The 21,793-nt window shown below is 38.4% G+C and overlaps 1 protein-coding gene and 1 pseudogene across 3 annotated transcripts in view; both read left to right on the top strand.

Annotated features, from left to right (window-relative positions):
• The window catches only part of TPST1 (tyrosylprotein sulfotransferase 1), a 128,320-nt gene that overhangs the window by 77,276 nt on the left and 29,251 nt on the right, over positions 1–21,793 (top strand). For all 3 annotated transcript variants that reach the window (XM_053555116.1, XM_053555115.1, XM_053555117.1), the window contains exon 3: positions 4,861–5,059. In XM_053555116.1, the coding sequence (XP_053411091.1) occupies positions 4,861–5,059 (199 nt within the window). The remainder of the gene's footprint in view (positions 1–4,860; positions 5,060–21,793) is intronic.
• On the top strand, positions 2,033–2,352 carry LOC128561071 (protein cornichon homolog 4-like; annotated as a pseudogene).

Below are 21,793 nucleotides of genomic sequence, written 5' to 3'. Positions count from 1 at the left end.
TGTGAAGGTACATCCTCATTCTTTCAATTGCACATTTTGGCTTGTGATTATCTGTAACATTTTTTTAAGAGCAATTTTTGTGAAACCGTGGTTAAGTAAAAAATTTTGCGTTATTGTTGAATATGAGTTCTGTCATGGAACCAATGTAGTGCACACAGCTTGAAATACCAACAAAGGTTTGGGAAGGATATGACTAATGAACAAACACACAGTACATTGATGGTCTGAGAAGTTCCATTCTGGTGATTTTAATATTGAAAATGAGCCACCAGAATGACCTGAGACCCAGTGGACAATTGATGAGCTAAATGCTATAGTGGAAGCAAATCTGTCTCAGCCTATGCATAAATTAACAGCAAGGTTTGACATGACTGGTCTACCAATATTGGACCATTTGAAACAAATCGGCAAGATACGGAAGCTGGTTAGATGGATTTGGCATACATTAAGAGTGTCAGAAGAGACATCTCGAAGCTTGCTTTTCTTTCTACAGAGGCAAACCATTTCTACACCATATTGTTATGTGTGGTGAAAAACGGATTCTTTTGACAATCACAAGTGTTTAGGACAATGATTGGCTAAAGATGAGTGCCAAAACACAGTCCAAAACCAAATGTTCATCAAAAAAACACTAATTGTGTCTATTTGGTCCAGTGCTGGTATTATCCACCACAGCTTCATGAAATCAAGTCAGTTGATTACAGCAGATGTTTACTGCAGTCAGTTGGACAAAATGGTGAGGATTAAGCAACTGAGACTGGTCAGTATAGATAGGCCAGTCTTCTTGCAAGATAATTCCTGACACATCACACAAACAATGTTGTTCAAACTACAGAAGCTAGACTTGTCATCTACCATATTCACCAGACCTTGCACCAACTAACTACTACTTCTTCCAGGCTTTGGACCACTTCTTGCAATGAGAAGTATTCAGTTCTCAACAAGTTGTAGAAAATACCTTTTGCAATTTCATCACCACTCGCTCTCCAGGCTTCTTTGCTGCTGCCATTAACCAACTACTGTTAAGATGGCAAAAGTGTGTTGATAATTTGCTTGATCGATTGTACTGTTTGTTTGAGATACAAATTTTGATTCCAAATCAGACATTTCATATTTGATGACCTAACAACAATTACTCTGAGGCAGTAGGTATAAACTGGACCTGTCTTACACAGGTTAAAAATGTCAAGCAAAGATCATTAGGGATGAAGCTATACAGGCAGATTGGGATGAAGCTATATAGCCATGGATTATATGAAGTCCTGGAGAATTATTTAAGAGGGAAAAAAGAATGTGGCTGTTAAGGTAGGAAGAAGAACTGGAGCAGGTGGCTTCACAGAATCCCAGGGAAGAGTCATCTTATTTTCACTTGTCTATTATTTTAGGACCAGAGCCTCTTCGAGAGACTCCTCATCAGATAACGATTTCTGCAGTGAGAGGTCATATACTTAAAGAAAAAGGACTTTTTTTTTTGGCCAGGGCTGGGTTTGAACCCTCCACCTCCGGCATATGGGACCGGCGCCCTACTCCTTGAGCCACAGGCACCGCCCAGAAAAAGGACTTTTTTTAATGTACTATGTTTGAATGACTTCTTATATTTCAGGATATTAAATTCTCCTTAAGCATTTCTGTTTATGATCATTTGGCCAAAATCTAATTCAGATCCAGTTTAAATCTAAATATCATTTCATGTTAAATTTTTCCAAAGATGTTCTTAGTTATTTAGCTAAATATACTGACTGTAGTCCTTATAGGCTTAGAATAAATTTCTAGGTCAAGAGGTAGAACACATTTGTTCCATAATATTAACTTCTGTAATATGGAAAATCATAAACAACAGTTGTTTTTCTTCTGTAGAAAATAGAGGTTTTGATTGGGGGTGGGTTGGGGCATTGAAGCGGGTTTGACCTAAGGAGCGGCAGCGGCAGGAGGAGGAGGAAGGTGGAGACGGTGTTATTTGTCTCATCTTCCTCTGGGTTTACTTCATAATTACATTGTCCGATTTAGAATGTGATTATATTAATGCTAGATCATGTTGCTCAAAATTAAACAAGTGGTAATTCCAGAATTGATTGGCCATTCCGTTGTCACTGTATTAATGCTGGTTTCATTGTACTGGTTCATCGTCATTCTCAACTGTTGCCACTTGGAATATATATTGATACATTATGGTGCCAAGTGGTAACATGGGAGTGTTTGATCCAACAGAAATACATAATCAAGGGCAGCTGAAATCGCACATGAAAGAAGCCATGATCCAGCTCGGTTTCCACTTGCTGTTTCTTTATAGTAGGATTTTAGCTTTGATAAATGACTGAAGCTGGAGAAGCCATGGTTGAAGTCAACCTACAGCACAGTTGATCATCCTTAGAACCATGACCATAGCAGTATATATTTTCTTCTTTGAACAAAAAACTATTTTTGCTGTATTTTTACCATATAAAGTAATTAAAAAACATGAATTGAGTTTCTGTAGATTTCTGGTTCTCAACTTTAGTCTGAACTCTAACCCTGGAAGGTGTTTGTCATTATCTGTATGTTGAATATGGTTATTGCATGTAGGAACAGGACTGCTATCCCAGCCTTGCATGCCACAGAAATAAAAGACACACCTTAAAGGGAAAATTTAAGACATGAGCAAAGCTGCTCTTCAAGTCTACTGAAAATTCAGAGCATGAAACAACACTCTAAATCTGGACAAAAGAAGGAAGAAAGTTAATTGTCTGTATTGTGGCAACTTCTTTTTTTTTGTAGAGACAGAGTCTCACTGTACCGCCCTCGGGTAGAGTGCCATGGCGTCACACGGCTCACAGCAACCTCTAACTCTTGGGCTTACGCGATTCTCTTGCCTCAGCCTCCCAAGCAGCTGGGACTACAGGAGCCCGCCACAATGCCCAGCTATTTTTTTGTTGCAGTTTGGCCGGGGCTGGGTTTGAACCTGCCACCCTCGGCATATGGGGCCGGCACCCTACTCACTGAGCCACAGGCACCGCCCTGGCAACTTCTTTTTTTTTTTTTTTTTTTTTTTGTAGAGACAGAGTCTCACTGTACCGCCCTCGGGTAGAGTGCCATGGCGTCACACGGCTCACAGCAACCTCTAACTCTTGGGCTTACGCGATTCTCTTGCCTCAGCCTCCCAAGCAGCTGGGACTACAGGCGCCCGCCACAACGCCCGGCTATTTTTTGGTTGCAGTTTGGCCGGGGCTGGGCTTGAACCCGCCACCCTCGGCATATGGGGCCGGCGCCCTACTCACTGAGCCACAGGCGCCGCCCGGCAACTTCTTTTAATATGGTTTAAAGATTTATGAGACTGTCAGCCTAAAAGTCTTTTCATAAGAACGTCAACAGAAAATGACATTTCCAGATATATATGTGTACACACACGTATCTTTGCAGAATTTGTGAAACCCAATAAGCCATTTGCCCAGGTACAATGTAATTCCTGCTTATAAAAAGGAAAAATAATAAAACAAGGTAAAAAGAAAATAGAGGTTTTGTAGGAGATCAACAGAAAATAGAACAAGTGGCTCGGTGCCTGTGGCTCAAGCTGCTAAGGCACCAGCCACATACACCTGAGGTGGCAGGTTCGAATCCAGCTGTGGCCCACCAAACAACAACGACGGCTACAACCAAAAAATAGCCGGGCATTGTGGTGGGCACCTGTAGTCCCAGCTACTTGGGAGGCGGAGGCAAAAGACTCGCTTGAGCCCAGGAGTTGGAGGTTGCTGTGAGCTGTGATGCTACAGCACTCTACCCAGGGCAACAGCTTGAGGCTCTGTCTCAAAAAAAAAAAAAAAAGAAAGCAAGAAAATAGAACAAGTGAATATTTTGCATTCTTAGTGGTTTGTGGTTAGCTATTTCCCCCACAACATTTTATTATGAAAAAGTTCAAATATACAGAAGAATTGAAAGAATTATACCCAATTGACATTTGCTGTATTTGTTTTATCCCATATCTGTTCCTTTATCCCTCTAGTCATCTATAAGTCCATCTTTTTTTTTTTAAAGAATTTCAAGAAATTAGCAGTTTTTCTAAGCAGTCTTATCTTTGTCGAGTTTTTTTTTTTTTCTGGATGTTGTACTTAAAGTGTCAACACTTTTTTTTTTTTTGTAGAGACAGAGTATCACCCTCCGTAGAGTGCCATGGCATCACACAGCTCACAGCAACCTCCAGTTCCTGGGCTTAGGCGATTTTCTCGCCTCAGCCTCCCAAGTAGCTGGGACTACAGGTGCCCGCCACAACACCTGGCTATTTTTTTGTTGCTGTTGTTGCAGTTCGGCTGGGGCCAGATTTGAACCTGCCACCCACGGTTTATGGGGCTGGCTCCCTATTCACTGAGCCACAGGCGCCACCCCTACACATTTTGTGCAGATGTTTCAGCTGACCCTTTTTGCTATTTATGGAAATCTGAGGTTGCCGGTAATCGCCATCAAACTTAAATTATTTTTTTAAAATCTAGTAAATAGTGTCCAATCTGCCCTCTTTCTCACTTTATAAATCTGATGATTAAAATTGATAAGCTGTCAAAAATAATTTGTAGTGGTTTTTTAATATTAATTTTTTTTTTTTTTTTGTAGAGACAGTCTCACTTTACCACCCTCGGTAGAGTGTCATGATGTCACACGGCTCCCAGCAACCTCCAGTTTTTGGGCTTACGTGATTCTTTTGTCTCAGCCTCCCGAGCAGCTGGGACTACAGGCGCCCACCACAACGCCCCGCTATTTTTTGGTTGCAGTTTGGCCGAAGCTGGGTTTGAACCCTCTCCCCTCGGTATGGGGCCAGCACCCTATTCACTGAGCCACAGGCACCACCCTTTAATACTAATTTTTAAAAATTTGTTCATATTATGTTGTTTTCAGAGTGGAGAGATCTACAGACCAAGTCATCAAGCCAGTCAATGTGGGAGCTCTATCAAAATGGGTTGGGAAGATACCTCCAGACGTTTTACAAGACATGGCAGTGATTGCACCCATGCTTGCCAAGCTTGGATATGACCCATATGCCAACCCACCCAACTATGGAAAACCTGATCCCAAAATCCTGGAAAACACGAGAAGGGTAAGTGAGATTTTTAAAGTGACTAAGAAAACTAGATACAGAATTTGGAACATGAATAGTTTTTTTTGTTTGCTTTTTTTTTAATCAATCTTTCTTCTTCCCTTCTTTCCACCCCTTCCTCCCTTCTGCTCCTCTGCCCCAACTCCCAAGAAACATTTTCTGATCTTTGGGAACATGAATAGTTTTTTCATGTTTCATTTCTTGCTACTTTATGATAAAAAGAGTGTTTTAAATTAGAAAAATTCTAATTATAAATTCTACAAAATTTCTAGAAAAATTCTAATACATTTGTAGAATGTATTATTATTATCAGAAGTCTTCCACTGCCTTTCACAGATAACTCTGGACCTTACCAAGAACTTTGGGGTCAGTTCTTTAATGTATTTTGCCCAATTTCTTGTATCGTTCTCCCTGTGAGGGACATTTGTTCTTATAGTTGATTACAACAAATCCACATAAATGCTAAAATTATTAGTGACCTTACTTCCAGTTTCTTTTTTCTTTAAATCTAATGGCTACTTTGCTTTTAAATCTTTGTTTAGATAAGGCATAAATATATTTGATACCAAAAGCTGAACCTCGGCTACATTAGAGGACTTATCAAACAGGTCCTGTACATTAGCCCTCTGATTAAGAGAAACTTGCTATTAAAGTGAAATTACAGTTTTTCTCTTAACAAATTAAAACTTATTACATCTTGGGTGGCGCCTATGGCTCAAGGAGTAGGGCCCCGGTCCCATATGCCAGAGGTGGCGGGTTCAAACCTATCCCCGGCCAAAAAAAAAAAAGAAAGTAAAACTTATTACATCTTTACAAAATATTGTTTTAGAAAGTGCTAAAAGCTAATAGCCGGGTGTCGTGGCGGGTGCCTGTTGTCCCAGCTGCTCGGGAGGCTGAGGCAAGAGAATCGCTTAAGCCCAGGAGTTGGAGGTTGCTGTGAGCTGTGTGAGGCCACGGCACTCTACCGAGGGCCATAAAGTGAGACTCTGTCTCTACAAAAAAAAAAAAGAAAGTGCTAAAAGCTCAAAGGGAGGTGGGGCCTGTGGCTCAAAGGAGTAGGGCGCTGGCCCCATATGCCAGAGGTGGCGGGTTCAAACCCAGCCCCGCCCAAAAACTGCAAAAAAAGAAAAAAAAAGCTCAAAGGGCTAATCTGAATTACTAGTCAAATTTATTTCAAATCTGACTTAAACATTGTTTTTATTATGATAAGATACATACAAATTTACCATTTTAATAATTTTAAGTGTACATCTAGTGGCACCAAATACATGTACGTTGTTGCACAGTAGTCACCTATCTCCAGAACATTTTCATCATCTCAAACTGAAACTCTGTGTCCATTAAGCTATAACTCTCCATTCTCCTCTTTCCCCAGCCCCTGGCAGCCACATTTCTACTTTATGTCTCTGTATGTATTCATTTTTGAAACTACAATTTAAAACAAGACAACCATGTTAATATCACTTCACTGATAGGTTATTTGATTTCAAAATTAAAATTCCTTGGCTTTCTCTGGTATTCTCTTATTTATGTCAGTGTCCTTCCCTCCCCACAACTTTATGTCATCTCTTTATTCTGTCTTTTGTACCTTCAGTTGACAGTCTTATGACTAACAAATTTATTTCATGAGGTTAATTTCCATGTGAATTCTTTTCTCTTGTTTTACTTTCATTTCCCTTCTTCATCATGAGCTGAATAGGAAGAGCTATTATTTGAAGGCAAATATTTATTTTTTAAATAATCACTATCCTTTTAATACTTTATACATATAAACATTTTTCTTACAAAAATATAAGCTCATAGGCTTGGCGCCTGCAGCTCAGCAGCTAGAGCACCAGCCACATACACCGGGGCTGGCAGGTTTGAACCTGGCCCAGGCCTGCTAGATGACAACAACAACAACAACAACAAAATAGGCAGGCATTGTGTCTGGTACCTGTAGTCCCAGCTACTTGGGAGGCTGAGTCAAGAGAATCGCCTAAGCCCAAGGATTTGGAGGTTGCTGTGAGCTGTGTGATGCCACGGCATTCTACTGAGGGCGATAAGGTGAGACTCTGTCTCTACAAAAAAAAAAATAAGCTCATTATATAAAACTTAAAAAAAAAATTATCACCTAGGCACATACTATTCTTAATATGTTAGTGAATTTCCCCTCCTTCTCTACTTTTTTCTTTTTTTTGGGAGACAGTTGTCTCGCTCTGTCACCTAAGGCTAGAGTGTAGCAGCAATTATAATAGCTCAATGTAATTTCAAACTCCTGGGTTTAAGCAGTCCTCCTGCCCCAGCCTCACAAGTAGCTGTGAATTACAGGCACATGCCACCATACTTGGCTAATTTTTCTGTTTTTTGTAAAGATGAGATTGCACGCTTGCCTAGGCTGGATTTTGTTTTTTTTTTTTTTTGAGAGAGTCTCAAGTTATCATCTTCAGTAGAGTGCCATGGCATCATCATAGCTCACAGCAACCTCCAACTCTTGGGCTCAAGTGATCCTCTTGCCTCAGTTTTTTATTATTAGTGGAGACAGGGGTCTCGCTCTTGCTCAGGCTGGTCTCGAACTTGTGAGCTCAAGCAATCTACTTGCCTCAGTCTCCCTGAGTTCTAGCATTAAAGGTCTGAGCCACTGCCCACGCCATCAGGCTGGTCTTAAACTCTTGACCTTAAGCAATCCTTCTACTTCAGCCTCCCAAAGTGCTAAGATTATAGGCATGAGCCACTGTGCCTGGCCCCTGCATTTTGTTAAACGTAAGTGTACATATCTTATGATCTCACCTTTATACATACACAATTTTGTATCCAAGCCTTTCCTCTTAATATTCATGAGCATTTTTCCATTGTGCACTTCCTTTCTAAGCACAATTTTTCATGAATATACAATGTATTACAATAGGAGGCACTTTAAATTCTCTGCAACATGGCAAGTATTCTATAATTCATTTTATCATTTTTCTTTTCTTGTTTACAATTTTATCTTTGGCAAAAAGGGAACCTCTTTGCATATACCATATTTAGGTTTTTTTATTTAAAGATTAGACTAATAAAAATAGAATTAAACCAGGTCAAACTGAGTTTTTTTTAAAGGGCTTGATATATGTTGATGAATCTTTAAGAAAAAAATCTGTTGATCTACCAGCATAATGAAGGTGATTTTATCTTAGATTTTTGCTAACTTTAAGAGATTTCATTGAGTGATGTAATTGAACATTTCTCAGTTATATATATGTGACTATTCTATTATGAACTTTTAAGTTTTTAAGAAGTTTAATAAAATGTATTAAAAGTTTAATGAACTGTATACAATCTGCTAAAAATGAAGCATGCATCAATCTAGTGTGCTACTTTCATAGTTGTTCTTAATATAATCTCTTTGTAACTGATAATTCATAGTTTTCTTCTTTCAATATTGAAAGCATCTTTTTTTATAAACCAAGATACATATATAAATAATATTTTGAGGTTTCTCAGGCAGTAGACATTGTAGTTTTCCCACATGCAAGTTGGCTTGGCTAGGTTTTCCTTCTCTTTCTTGAGTGATAGTTTGGGAAGAATGTTGTGGTTTGAATCCATGTGACTAAAGAATTTATTTCATACACACTTGTGGTAATTGAAAGGATTTAAGAATGCACACTGGGGACAAAAACCTTGTTTTTTTTTCTGTCTCTGCCTATCTCTACAGTAACAATTTTGAGGAAGCAAAGATAAAGTGTGAATATTTGAGCCCTTTGTGGTATGTATACAAGCTGACATTCATGTTTTGTGACAATCCTAATCCTGTGTATCTTCAGAGCTTTTAATAACTCAGCTGCTAATATATCCAGTACTGATGATTGTGAGACTTTAAACAGTAATGCTTGCAAAGAGTTCTTTGATTGTCAGCTGTGACATGAGATGAACTCTAAGGAAAGAAAGTGGCTGGGGAAAAATCACATTTTCACTGGGAACATAGAATTTACATGTCTAGGTCTAAAAATTCTGTTTTTCATATAATTCTGGATAGTCTGGAAGTAATGATGAGTCAGCACATTTTAGAGACAGTTGCCCAATTTTGAATAGAAAATCATGTGCTTGTTGGTTGCCATGACTCATATAGTACATGGAAATGAAATGCTAACATATTTCATACCCTTTCCTACCGTGGTTGCTAATCCCCAAATTGTAGCACATTTAAGTAAATAATGCCCTCTAAGTTACATTCTCAGCTTTCTCCCTTTCTCATAGGTTCTTAACCTTTTTAGATTTAGGAATTTGAGAATTCTTAAATCTGTAGATTACTGCCTCAGAAATACAGACATGTACATACACAGAATTTTACCCACAATTTCAGTGGATTCTTAGGTTCCCCTTAAATCCATCAGATTAAGGACTCCTATTTTATAGTATCCTTGGTCAAGCCCATCCATTCAAGCTTGTGTTACACCTATTTGTTGATGATTATAAATCTGTATTTACCAGTAGATCTCTTTCCTAAGCCCCAGGTTCATTATTTCCAACTGCCTTCTGTATCTTTCTACCTATATGCTCTCCAGGACTTCAAATTCATTGTCCAAAATTGAATTTGTTGTTCAAATTCATTCCCTGATAGGCAGAAGTTAGATGGAACTATTCACTAAACTGAGCAGGAATGCAAGGTGGGAAGCTGGGGATGAGGCTATCTTATCTGTATTGGAGAATAGATATAAGGAACAGAGTCCTCAGGGCACATGGCTCACACCCCAAACAGTTCAAAGACCTAGTTGCTAAACTTAAAGTGTGAATGGAATATCTATTTGGAACCTAAGTGGACAGTACTTAGAAAGAGCAAGTGGTCAAATGGAGAAGCAAGCACCAGGATTACAGTACCCATTGTAGCAGGCAGGAAGAAACTTGTAGATTTGGGACAGGATGTGAAGTTAAATCCCTAAACCAAAGAGTAAGATGCTGCAGCAATTAGAATTGATGTTCTTGTATTAAAGGCAGAGCCTAAACAGCACACTTCTATTTTCTGGTTCCTATACCCAGCAAAAACTGCTTTTTCCTGCTTTTTCTGTGTTTCTGTATAGCATTCTTATTTATCCAGTCATACAAAATAGGATTACCTAGCTTTGTATAGCTCATGTATTTAACTAGTCACCAATACCCTTAATTCTACATTTGAAAATACCTTGATTCAATCTTATTTCGGCTTCTTTGGATAAGTTTCCTATCATTTCTTACATGAAGTATGGCAATACTCTCTTTTCTTTTCTTTTTATTTTATTTACACATCCTTGAACTACATTTTCTGTATTCTGTATGTTGTTTTTCTACAATTCAAGTCTGAATATATCATCCCCTTACTTACATTTTTTTAATAGTTCCACTGCTATTACAGGATGAAGTCCCCAGTTCCTAGAAGGGCATTTACTTTTCAAATATTTGGAGGTTTTCTAATTATCTTTGTATTTTTGATTTCTAATTTAATTTCATTATGGTCAGAGAACATACTCCATAAGGATTTCAGTCCTTTGACATACAAGGGTCTGACAATTAAGTTTGCAAACTTGCTGTTATGTGGTTACATTGGTAGCACTGTACAGACAACTCAGTAAGGTTTCCTAACCTTGGTATATCGAGTGTCTCACAGTTGTGTTCATGTTGATGTGTGGTGGTAACTTGCTGAGTGGTGTTTATTATTGTTGTTGCATGTTTTTGTATCCTCTCATGAGAATATTGGAGCTTGGATTAGAGCAATGAACAAACATTTGTAAATTTCCTGTTAAACTTGGCAAAAGTGAAAGTGAAATCAGGGACATGTTAGTCCAAGTTTTGGGGAAAATGCCATCAAGAAATGGCAGTGTACAAATGGATTAAAAAAAAATTTTTTTTGAGGCAGATTCTCACTCTGTTACCCTGGGTAGAGTGTCATGGCATCATAGCTCACAACAACCTCAGACTCTTGGACTCAGTGATCTTCTTGCCTCAGCTTCCTGAATAGCTGAAACTATAGGTGCCCACCATGATACCCAACTAGTTTTTCTACTTTTAGTAGAGCTGGGGTCTTGTTCTTGCTCAAGATGGTCCCAAACTCCTAAACTCTGGCTTGGCGCTGGTAGCTCAATGAGTAGGGTACTGGCTACATACACTGAGGCTGGCAGGTTCAAGCCCAGCCTGAACCTGCTAAACAACAATGACAACTGCAACAACAACAAAAAAATAGCCGGGCTCTGTGGCAGGTGCCCAAAGTCCTGGCTACTTGGGAGGCTGAGGCAAGAGAATCACTTAAGCCCAAGAGTTTGAGGTTGCTGTGAGCTGTGATGCCATAGCACTCTACCAAAGGCAACATAGTGAGACTCTGTCTCAAAAACAAAACAAAATAAAATCCTGAGCTCAAGCAATTCACTCATCTCAGACTATAGCATTCCATCCCTGAATTCTCCCCCAAATTCATGTTCTTCTTACATGAAAATACATTCACTCTATCCCAATAGCCCAAAAGTCATAATTCATTTCAGCATCAAACTCAGAAGTCTACAGTCCAGAGTCTTATCTAAGTATCTAAATCAGAATCGGTGAGACTCAAGATACGACTATCCTGAGACAAATTCCCCTCTAACTGTGAGCCTGTGAAATCAAATAAGTTATGTGCTTCTAAAATGCAATGGTGGGATAGGCATAGGATATACATTTTCATTCAAAAAGAGAAAAATAAGAAGGAAGAAAGGGATAACCGATCCCACATAAGTCCAAAACCGAATAAGGCAAACATTAAATCTTTTTTTTTTTTTTTTTGAGACAGAGCCTCAAGCTTTCACCCTGGGTAGAGTGCCGTGGCATCACAGCTCACAGCAACTGCCAACTCCTGGGCTCAAGTGATTCTCCTGCCTCAGCCTCCCAAGTAGCTGGGACTACAGGTGCCCACCACAACGCCTGGCTATTTTTTGGTTGCAGCTATCGTTGTTTGGCAGGCCCAGGCTGGATTCAAACCTGCCAGCTCGGGTGTATGTGGCTGGTGCCTTAGCCGCTTGAGCCACAGGTGCTGAGCCATTAAATCTTAAGACTTGAGAATAATCTTCTTTGAATCAGTGACTCACTTTCCAGACATGTCCCCCCAAAGCTCCAGATGGCGTGACCCTCATAGCTTTGCTGGGCACATCCCACATGACAGCTATCATGGGTTGGATTCAAGTTTATGTGGCTCTCCTAGCCTGGAGTTTTGGAGGCAGTCCTACTTTCACAGCCCCACAAGACCTTACCCTAATGGAGGCTGTCTGTACCCTAATGGCTCTGCAACCATAGCTCTGATGGACATTACCCTAGAAGGGACTCTCTTGAGTGGCCCTATGTGCCCTGTGACAATTCTCTGCCTAGGTGGGCTCCATAATTCTGTGGAGCATCTTTTAAAATCTAGTAGGTAGCCTTGTGCCCCACAGCTTTGCATTCTCTGTGCCCGCATAGTTTGCACCACCTAGGTTCCTTCTTTTGGAATATTGCTAGGCATTAAGTTCTAGGTTGATAGGGTTTTTTTGTTTGTTTGTTTTGTATTTCCTTTCAGTACTTAAGAACTATATAGTATTATTTTATTGGCCGCCATTGTGGTTAATGTGAAGTCAGCTGACCATTCTTATTATAATCAATAACTTACTCTTTTTTTTCTTTGTCTGCTGTAAGATTTTCTCTTTATCTTTGGTTTTCAGCAGTGTGATTATAATGTACCAAATTCACTGATCTTTCAAGTGCCTACTCCAGTCTGGGTGTCATCTTTGATTGGTTCTTATTAACCTATCTATGAATTTAATCCTGTCTTCTATATCTGGTTTGCATTAAGCCCATCAAAAGGTATCCTTATTTCCTAGCACTTCGGGAGGCAGAGGTGGAAGGATCACTCAAGCCCAGGAGTTAAGACCAGCCATGGCAACATAGTAAAAATTCTGTCTTTACAAAAAGGTTCAAAATTAGCCAGTTGTGGTAGCCCCAACTTATAGTCTCAGATCTTAGGAAGCTGAGGCAGGAGAATCACTTGATCCCAGAAATTACAGGCTGCAGTGATCTGTGTTTGTGCCACTGTACTCCAGTCTGGGTGACAGAGTGAGAAGCTACATCTTGAAAAAAAAAAAAAAAAAAAAAGACTTGAAATGACTCCTTAATCTGTGGGCTGCAGAATAGATGTTCTGTTAAGCCGCCATGAAAACAGTATTCATCTCTTTGTACATTTCCATTGGAGCTCTTGAATGACCAGGCACATCATCAGTGAGCAGTAATATTTTAGAAGGAATCTTTTTCTGAGCAGCAGGTGTCAACAGTGGGCTTAAAATACTCAGTAAACCATGCTGTAAATAGATGTTATTATCCATGATTTGTTACCCCAGTTTTAGAACATACACAGGGCAGATTTAGCATAATTTTCAGAAATGGATTTTCAGAATGATAAATGAACATTGTTTTCAACTTAAAGTCACTAATTCTGCATTAGAACCTCACAAGAGAGCTTGTCCTTTGAAGTTTTAAAGCTAGGCATTGACTTCTCCTTTCCAGCTATGAAAAGTTCTAAACGTCATCTTCTTCCAATAGAAGGCTGTTTCATCTGCACTGAAAGTGTTATTTGGTGTAGCCACTTTCAATTTTTTTTTGTAGAGACAGAGTCTCACTTTAATGGCCCTCGGTAGAGTGCCGGTAGAGTGCCGTGGCCTCACACAGCTCACAGCAACCTCCAACTCCTGGGCTTAAGCAATTCTCTTGCCTCAGCCTCCCGAGTAGCTGGGACTACAGGTGCCCATCACAACACCTGGCTATTTTTTTTTTTTTTGGTTGCAATTTTCTTAGCTAAATCTGGATAACTTTGGGCAGTTTCTCTATCAGCACTTACTGCTTCACCTTGTACTTTTATGTTACAGAGATAACTTATTTTTTTTAACTTCTTGAATCAGCCTTTGCTTCCAACTTTTCTTCTGTAGCTTCCTCACCTCTCTTAGCCTTCAAAGAATTGAAGAGAATTAGAGCGTTGCTCTGGATTAGGCTTTGGTTTAAGGGAATATTGTGGCTGGTTTGATTTTCTGTTCAAATCACTCAAACTTTATCCATACCAGCAATAAGGCTGTTTCACTTTCTGTCATTCCTGTGTTCACTGAAGTAGCACTTTAATTTCCTTCAAGAACTTTTTCTTTGCATTTACAACTTGGCTAACTGGCCTAAGAGGCCTCCCTTTCACCCTGACTTGCTTTCTGTATACCTTCCTCACTATACTTAAGCATTCATAGCTTTTGATTTCAAGTGAAAGATGTACAATTCTTCCTTTCACTTGAACACTTAGAGATCATTGTACGATTAATTGGATTTTTTTCAATATTGTTGTGTCTCAGAGAATAGTAGGGAGGTCCAAGAAGAGAGAAAGTGATGAGGGAATGAATGGATAATCAGTGGGATAGTCAGAACACACCCAAGCTCAAATTCACTATTTTATATGGGCACAGTTGCTGGTGCCCACAAACAATTACAATAGTAACATTATAAATCGCTGATCATGTATCCCCATAACAGATATAATAATAATGAAAAAGTTTGAAATATGGCAAGAATTACCAAAATGTGACACAGAGGTATGAAGTGAGCACATGCTGTCAGAAAAATGGTGCTGCTAGACTCAACACAGGCTTACCACAAGCCCTCGGTTTATAAAAAGCACAATACCTGGGAAGCACAAAGTGAAGCACAATGGAACTAAAGATGTCTGTACTTATTTGCTTCTTCACGTGTCTTAGAAGTTTTGCATATTAAAAAGTAAAGAATGGACTAGATAGTGTTTTTTGTTTTATTTTTCCCAGAGAGGGCATATTCTTTTCTTCTTTAGGTAGCTAAGATGATCAAATTTGTCAGTGAATCAAGCCAAGCCAGGACTAATCATCATTTTACCTTTGGATTCAAATGAAATTTTGAAGATTTGACATTTAGCTCAACCCTCAGCTTCCTGTGTTTTATAGATAGGGGTTAATTTCTTTGATTTTTATTAAGATTTTGGCTGGAGGGAGTTGGAATGAAAATTCATTTATTTCACCTCTGGATTGCAGCTGCAGCAGAGTCCTGGAACCTTAGCATCATACAATATTGGAAGATCTTTCTGTTTGTAGCTCTGCTCCCACCAGCTCTTAACTCAGCAAGATTCCCTTGTGGTACAATTGTCAGGCCAAAAGATTTATTTTTATGCTTGGAGCTCTTCCAGATTCTAATCCATCATTCTAGTTCACACCGTGACTAAAAGTTCAGCTTGCTCCTTTTTCTTTCAGCAAAATCTTTCCACCTATACCAAGCAGACCTGCACTTTTGCCCACCTGTACCCAGACTGGGCTATTGATTCAAGATAGGAAGAGGCTTTTGCTTATCTATCAAGGACTCCTACTTCTCAGGAATTTGGTTCATTTAGACTTCTTTGCATTCATTACTTGTTGATGGGTTTCAAGTATGACATTTAGTTTATCAGGTGTTTTCTTGTTGTTTTGATGAAAACAATGGTCTTTTGAGCCTTTTGCATTTTGATCAGATTGGAACTCTTTAGAACGATGGGTTTAAGATTCTTTCCCTTCTGCTCTCCGCCTTCCCTTTCATTGACTTCAACTCTTTTCGTTCACATTACTGGCTTTTCCTTCCCTTAGCACATGTCATACCTCTATACCTCTGTGCCTACTGTTCCTTCTGCCTTGACTGTCCTGCTTCCCCTCCTCCTCTTCTTACAACTTTGTTCTTTAAAACTCAGCTCAAATAACACCTCTTTTGTGCTGCAGATCCTTCCACTACACTTTATACCTGCCCTATTTTCTGATTTTTTTTTTTTTTTTTTAGAGACAGTCTCTTTTTTTTTTTTTTTTTTTTTTTTTGTGGTTTTTGGCCGGGGCTGGGTTTGAACCCGCCACCTCCGGCATATGAGACCAGTGCCCTACTCCTTGAGCCACAGGCACTGCCCTGGGTAGAGTGCTGTGGTGTCCCAGCTCACAGCAACCTCCAACTCCTGGGCTTAGGCGATTCTCTTGCCTCAGCCTCCCAAGTAGCTGGGACTATAGATGCTCACCACAGCGCCCAGCTATTTTTTTGTTGTTTTGTCATTGTTGTTTAGCAGGCCTGGGCCAGGTTGGAACCCACCAGCCCCAGTGTATTTATCTGGCGCCCTAACCACTGAGATACAGGCACCAAGCTTTCTGACCTTTTGAATAACTTTTCTTTATGGTATACCAAAAAATTTCTGACATTTAAGCTTCATTTAATGTAGGACACTCTTGGGCCCAGGTTTTAGTCAACCAGTTGAAGAAATTATTAAGAGTTATTCTCAGATACCCAAGCCAATATATTGTATCCAAAATGTCTCGTTAGTATACCCATATTGATAAATTTGGTTTAATTCAACATACATTTCTTCCACTCTGGTTTAACATTCTTAGAATTTATTCCTTCACATTTTCTAGGTTCCTGAAGATATAAATGAGCAAAATCTCACACAAGGGCTCTGCCCCTCCATCACAGTGGATTGGTTCAGGAGTAGGAATCTGAGCCAACCTAGGTGATTGAGTGTTTCTGTAGGAGTTTTGAAGTAAACCAAGGGGGAAAAAGGTGGTTTCTGTTTGGTACTTGGGGCCACAGTATATAAGGCATAGGACCTGTTGGTGAAAATATTAAACACTGTGGATTGCTTGTTCCTGTTCCCTGTTGGTGAAGACCATCTCTTTAGAAAAAGAAGCTAAAAATACCAGCTAATTCATTTTTCCCCCAGATTTTTTTGTAGATGGAATGGCTATGTGACCAATACATAGTATCTAGCCAGTACTATGTAAATAGATGTTTGCTAGGTAGGGATCTGGGATAGTTTCACTTTCCAAGAAAATGAGGAATTGTATGAAGGGGTCTTACTCCTTTTTTGGCTGCTTTTGAATGTTGTAGCATTGCTTTTATTTCTTATGCTCAGATTTGAAGAATTTTAAATTTTAGATGTTTTAATTAAAGAAATATTTATCCCGGGCGGCACCTGTGGCTCAGTCGGTAGGGCGCCGGCCCCATATACCGAGGGTGGTGGGTTCAAACCTGGCCCCCGCCAAACTGCAACCAAAAAAAAAAGAAATACTTATCCCATTCTCTTAAAATTTTCATAAAACTTAAAAGAAATAACTACATAGTTAAATTTTTTCCTCCACTTGGTAGAAGTTTTTTTCTTGGGTTTTTGCCTTATTTTGAAAGCAGGCAGAATTGTTTACTGCAGGCACTCTGTAAAATACGTAGGGAAGTTTAGAGCAGTACATTTTATCATCTGTCATAATGTGTCAGTTTGTGTTCGGATGCATCATTTCAAGGCCTCAGTTGTTAAATAGGTAATTACTAAATATTCTTGGCATGGTGCCTTCTAGGAGCTTTAGGAGATGCAAAGATCTGGCTTGTATCCAGAAGAAAAATGTGGGTAAGTGGAAAGAGAAAACATGACATAGAAAAATGAAGTAATAAGATGACAGAAATTTTTCCATTGTGTTTTAAAGGGGTAAAAACTATTAGAAACCCAAGTACTTGTCCTCAGGGTAAATCTGAAAGTCTGAGGTAACCTCAAGGCAGCAAGCATCCAAGGCCTGATTGTGCCCTTTGACTTATCCTTAAAAGTCAAATCTTCCTCACCTCTGTCACCAGTTTTGGCATTACTGTTCCATACATGCATCTCAGTGACTTGTCTTTTCTACCAGAAATCCTTTGTAGGATAATGAGTTTCCTACACCTGTATTTGCTGTGTAAAGTAGGTTTTACTACATTTTTACTCACCTAGATCAAATGTCAAAGAGAGCCCTTTGTTTTGTGTACAAGCACATATTCCTCTTGCTTAGGCCATTCATAATTTCATATATTTTGTTTTCTTTCACAGCAATGATCCCATCTGAAGGTCTATGGGGAATCTGTGGTCTCTTAACAAAAGAAATAGGTTCCAAGGTTCTCCTCATCGTTCTCTTTATATGTTGATTAGCAATACTACCTTTTGAGAGCAAGGGAACACTTGTAGTGAAGAGGCTTGGTTGAATAGGTATTTACACAGTTTTCCTTGGAATTTTAATATATCAACAAATACCCATTATAAACCCCAGAAATGATTATACTAACCAATCAATAATGTCCCAACTGTTAGAAAACTCAGAATCTGGGTGGCGCCTGTGGCTCAAGGAGTAAGGCGCCGGTCCCATATGCCAGAGGTGGCGGGTTCAAACCTAGCCCTGGCTAAAAACCAAAAAAAAAAAAAAAAGAAAACTCAGAATCTATAAATGGAAGTATAATAAACCAGTATAATTAGAAGTCATTTTTTACCCTATGCTCTTACTCAAGAGAAAATGTGGGAGAAGATACTTATAGGTTAACTTGGTGTCTGCTAACCAGTGCCTCATATAGTTTTTCCAATTGTGTTTTTTTAAAAATCACTCAAGATAGCCTAATTTTTAAAAAGTCACTGTAAAATAGAGATAGGAAAAATTTCTCTGCTAAAGAATGGGAAAATGGGAAATTTCCCACTAAATTTATTATTGATTGGATTGATTATTTTCCTTGAACCCAGAGATTGCCTATGGCCTCAAAGAGGGCAGAATAGGCTTTGCCTCAGCCCTAACTCCAGATTGGAGGAACTTCCCAGCCCTATTAGCAGGTATGCTAAAAATTCTGACCCTGCCTTTCTGTACATCCACTCTCAAATCTCAAAAGTATACAACATTTCTGGAGTGGAAAGAGCATGTGATAAAGGACAGAACTGACACTACAAAAAATTGAATGAATAATATGAAGAACATACTTAAGATGATCTTTCAGAATGCACCACAAAAAAGATGAAAATGATAGAAAGTTGAGAGAAATATTATACATATGAAAGGAAAAACAATTAAGATTTAACCAATGGGTAATAGATCTCTCCAAAGAAGAAAAGAGAAGAAATGGAACAACAGTATTACTCAAATTTGTCATTATAGAAAACTGTCCAGGGTTAAAAATGACCTGAAGAATAAAAACACTCACCATATTCTGAAGAAAACTGTGAAACAGTGTCTGTACCTATACGTATTTTGGTCATTTTTTAAAAATTTCAAGGATCCTGGGGAAGAGGGCCTGCATATATTTTAAGGCACAAAAAAATGGCCTGTGAACAAAGGAATAAAAATTTTGCTGGCTTCAGAATTCTCTTTCACAGTACTAAATGTTAGAAAATGATAGAGCAGTGGTTCTTAATCTGTCTTTGAACTCCCTGAAATATTATGTGAACTTAATGTATGTTAATGTAAGGTGATTTTCCTGAAAATAGAATCTACATCTTTCATCATATTTTCTAAGATTCAAAAAAAAAGGCGGGGTGGTTAAGAACCATAGTAGTGGAGTAATATCCAGGGTACTTTTTCTTTTTCTTTTGAAGTACTTAGAAAAGTTGGGTGGGGTGGTGCGCACCGGTAGTCCCAGCTACACGGGAGGCAGAGGCAGAAAGATTGCTTGAGCTCAGAAGTTCAACATTGCAGTGAGTCTTACTGTACGAATAATACAGATAACTCATATATTCTTTACCAGATTCAAGTATGTGTTCTTTCTCTCTCTCCCCTCCCCCTTTATCCCCTCTTTCTTTCTCTCTCTGTCTCTCTCTCCCCTGTGTGTATAAAATATACTTACTAAATTTACCTTTGTTTTTCTCGCATTTTATATATATGTATTATATATATATAATTGTTATTTTCTTAACTATTTGAGACCAGATTGAATATGTCATGTTCTTTTGCCTTTTAATACATCAGTGGTGTTTCCTAAGAATAGGAATATTTTCTTACATAACTTTAATACAGTTACCAAATTTAGAAAATTTCACATTGACATAATAGTTTTATCTAATTTATAGTCTATATTTTAATGTTGTAAATTATCTTAATAATGGATTCATAACCTTTTTCTCCCCTACCAGTACAGATTTCAGTCTGAGATCACATGTTGTATTTAATTTGGTATTGTCTCATATTCCCTTAATCTGTAACAGTTTCTTAGATATTCTCTATTTTTCATGACTTTGACATTTTTGAAGACTGCAGGCAAGTTATTTTACACAGCATTCCTCATTTTGGGTTTTTCTGATGTTTCCTCCTGATGATATTCAAGTTATACCTCCCAGAACAGAATAGTAGGTAAATAATGTGGTTTCATTCTCAAAATATCATACCTGGAGGCATATATGTCCATCAGTCACATTGGTGATGTTAATTTCAGTCTCTGGGTAAAGGTATTTTCTGCTATCTCCACTCTGTGTCTACTCTTTCTCCATTGCAATTCAAAAATAATCAGGGGCTGGGTTCGGTTATTCTTCAGTTTTTCCTTAGACATGCTACATGATGGCATTAGGCCAAGGTGATTATTGTGTTATAATAATCTTTTATGACCTTAATGATTATCTTGTCAATCTATTCTATCAGTTACTGAAATAAGTGTTAAATATCTGACTTTCATTGTAACTTTATGTCTGTCAGTTTTTGCTTCAGATATAGAGGCTAGAATATTAAGTATATGCAAATTTAGATTTGTTGTATCTTCCCAATGAACTGAATCCATATCATTTTGAAATGTTCCTCTTTATTTGTAGATATTCATCTTGCTTTATTGTCTACTTTGATATAACCATAGGTACATCAGCATTGATTGACATGGTATATTGTGACAGATCCTGTAATTTTCAATCTTTTTTGGTTTGGTTTGGTTTTTGTACTTAAGGTGTGTCTCATGTAAATAGCATATACTTAGATTGGGGATTTTTTTTTTTCAATGTAGTCTGAACTTTTCTTTGAATTAGTTTGTTTTTATTTTTAATTTAAACTCATTTATTGGGGTCTTTAACCTGCCATTTTACTATGTATACTGCATATATTATATATTCCCTTTTATTTCCTTTTTCAGTTTTTTTTTGGGGGGTTGAACATTTTTTATTCTATCTTCAGTTCCACTGGCTTATTAGTGGTACATTCTTTTACTGTTCTTCTAGGGGTTACCCTAGAGATTAAGTATACCTCTTTGGCTGATTAAAGCCAAATTTGAATTAGTACTTTTACTACATCCCAGACAATATAAGGGCTTAGCACACTTTAATATTTTAATACCTCCTTTCACCTTCTGTGTGATTTTTGTTTTACATTTTAATTTTATGCACACATACATATAGCCTCACAATACATTTTTTGCTTTTGTATTATAAAGTTCATATTCTTTTATATTTATATATATATTTATCCTCTCCATTCCTTCTCAATTCTTCCTCATGCCATCTGGAATCATTTTCCTTCTACTCAAAGAGTCTCTTTTACTATTTCCTTTTGTGGAAGTCAGCAAGTAATAAATTCTTTCCACATTTGTTTATTTGAAAATATCTTTTATCTTTTTGCTGCAAGGGTACTTAAAAATAATTTTGGAATTCTAGATAAGCAATTATTTGCTTTGAGCAATTTATTGTCATTTGATTGTTTCTGGTTTCTATCATTTCTGCTTTGAAGTCCATTGTTAGTCTTGGTATTTCTCTTTTTTTTTTGAGACAGAGTCTCACTATGTCACCCCCAGTAGAGTGCTAGGGCGTCACAGCTTACAGCAACCTCACAGCCTCCCAAGTAGCTGGGACTACAGGTGCCCGCCACAATGCCCGACTTTTTTGTTGTTGTTGCAGTTGTCGTTGTTTAGCAGGCCTGGGCCCGACTTCAACAGGCCAACTTTGGTGTATGTGGCCAGCACCTTACTCACTGAGCTATGGGCGCCAAGCCTGCTATTTCTCTT

This window comes from Nycticebus coucang, chromosome 12 (assembly GCF_027406575.1).
Source record: "Nycticebus coucang isolate mNycCou1 chromosome 12, mNycCou1.pri, whole genome shotgun sequence".
NCBI classification, from domain to species: Eukaryota; Metazoa; Chordata; class Mammalia; order Primates; family Lorisidae; genus Nycticebus; species Nycticebus coucang.
The sequence above is the reverse complement of the archived record's forward strand: the minus strand, read 5'-3'. Positions and strand labels throughout refer to the sequence as shown.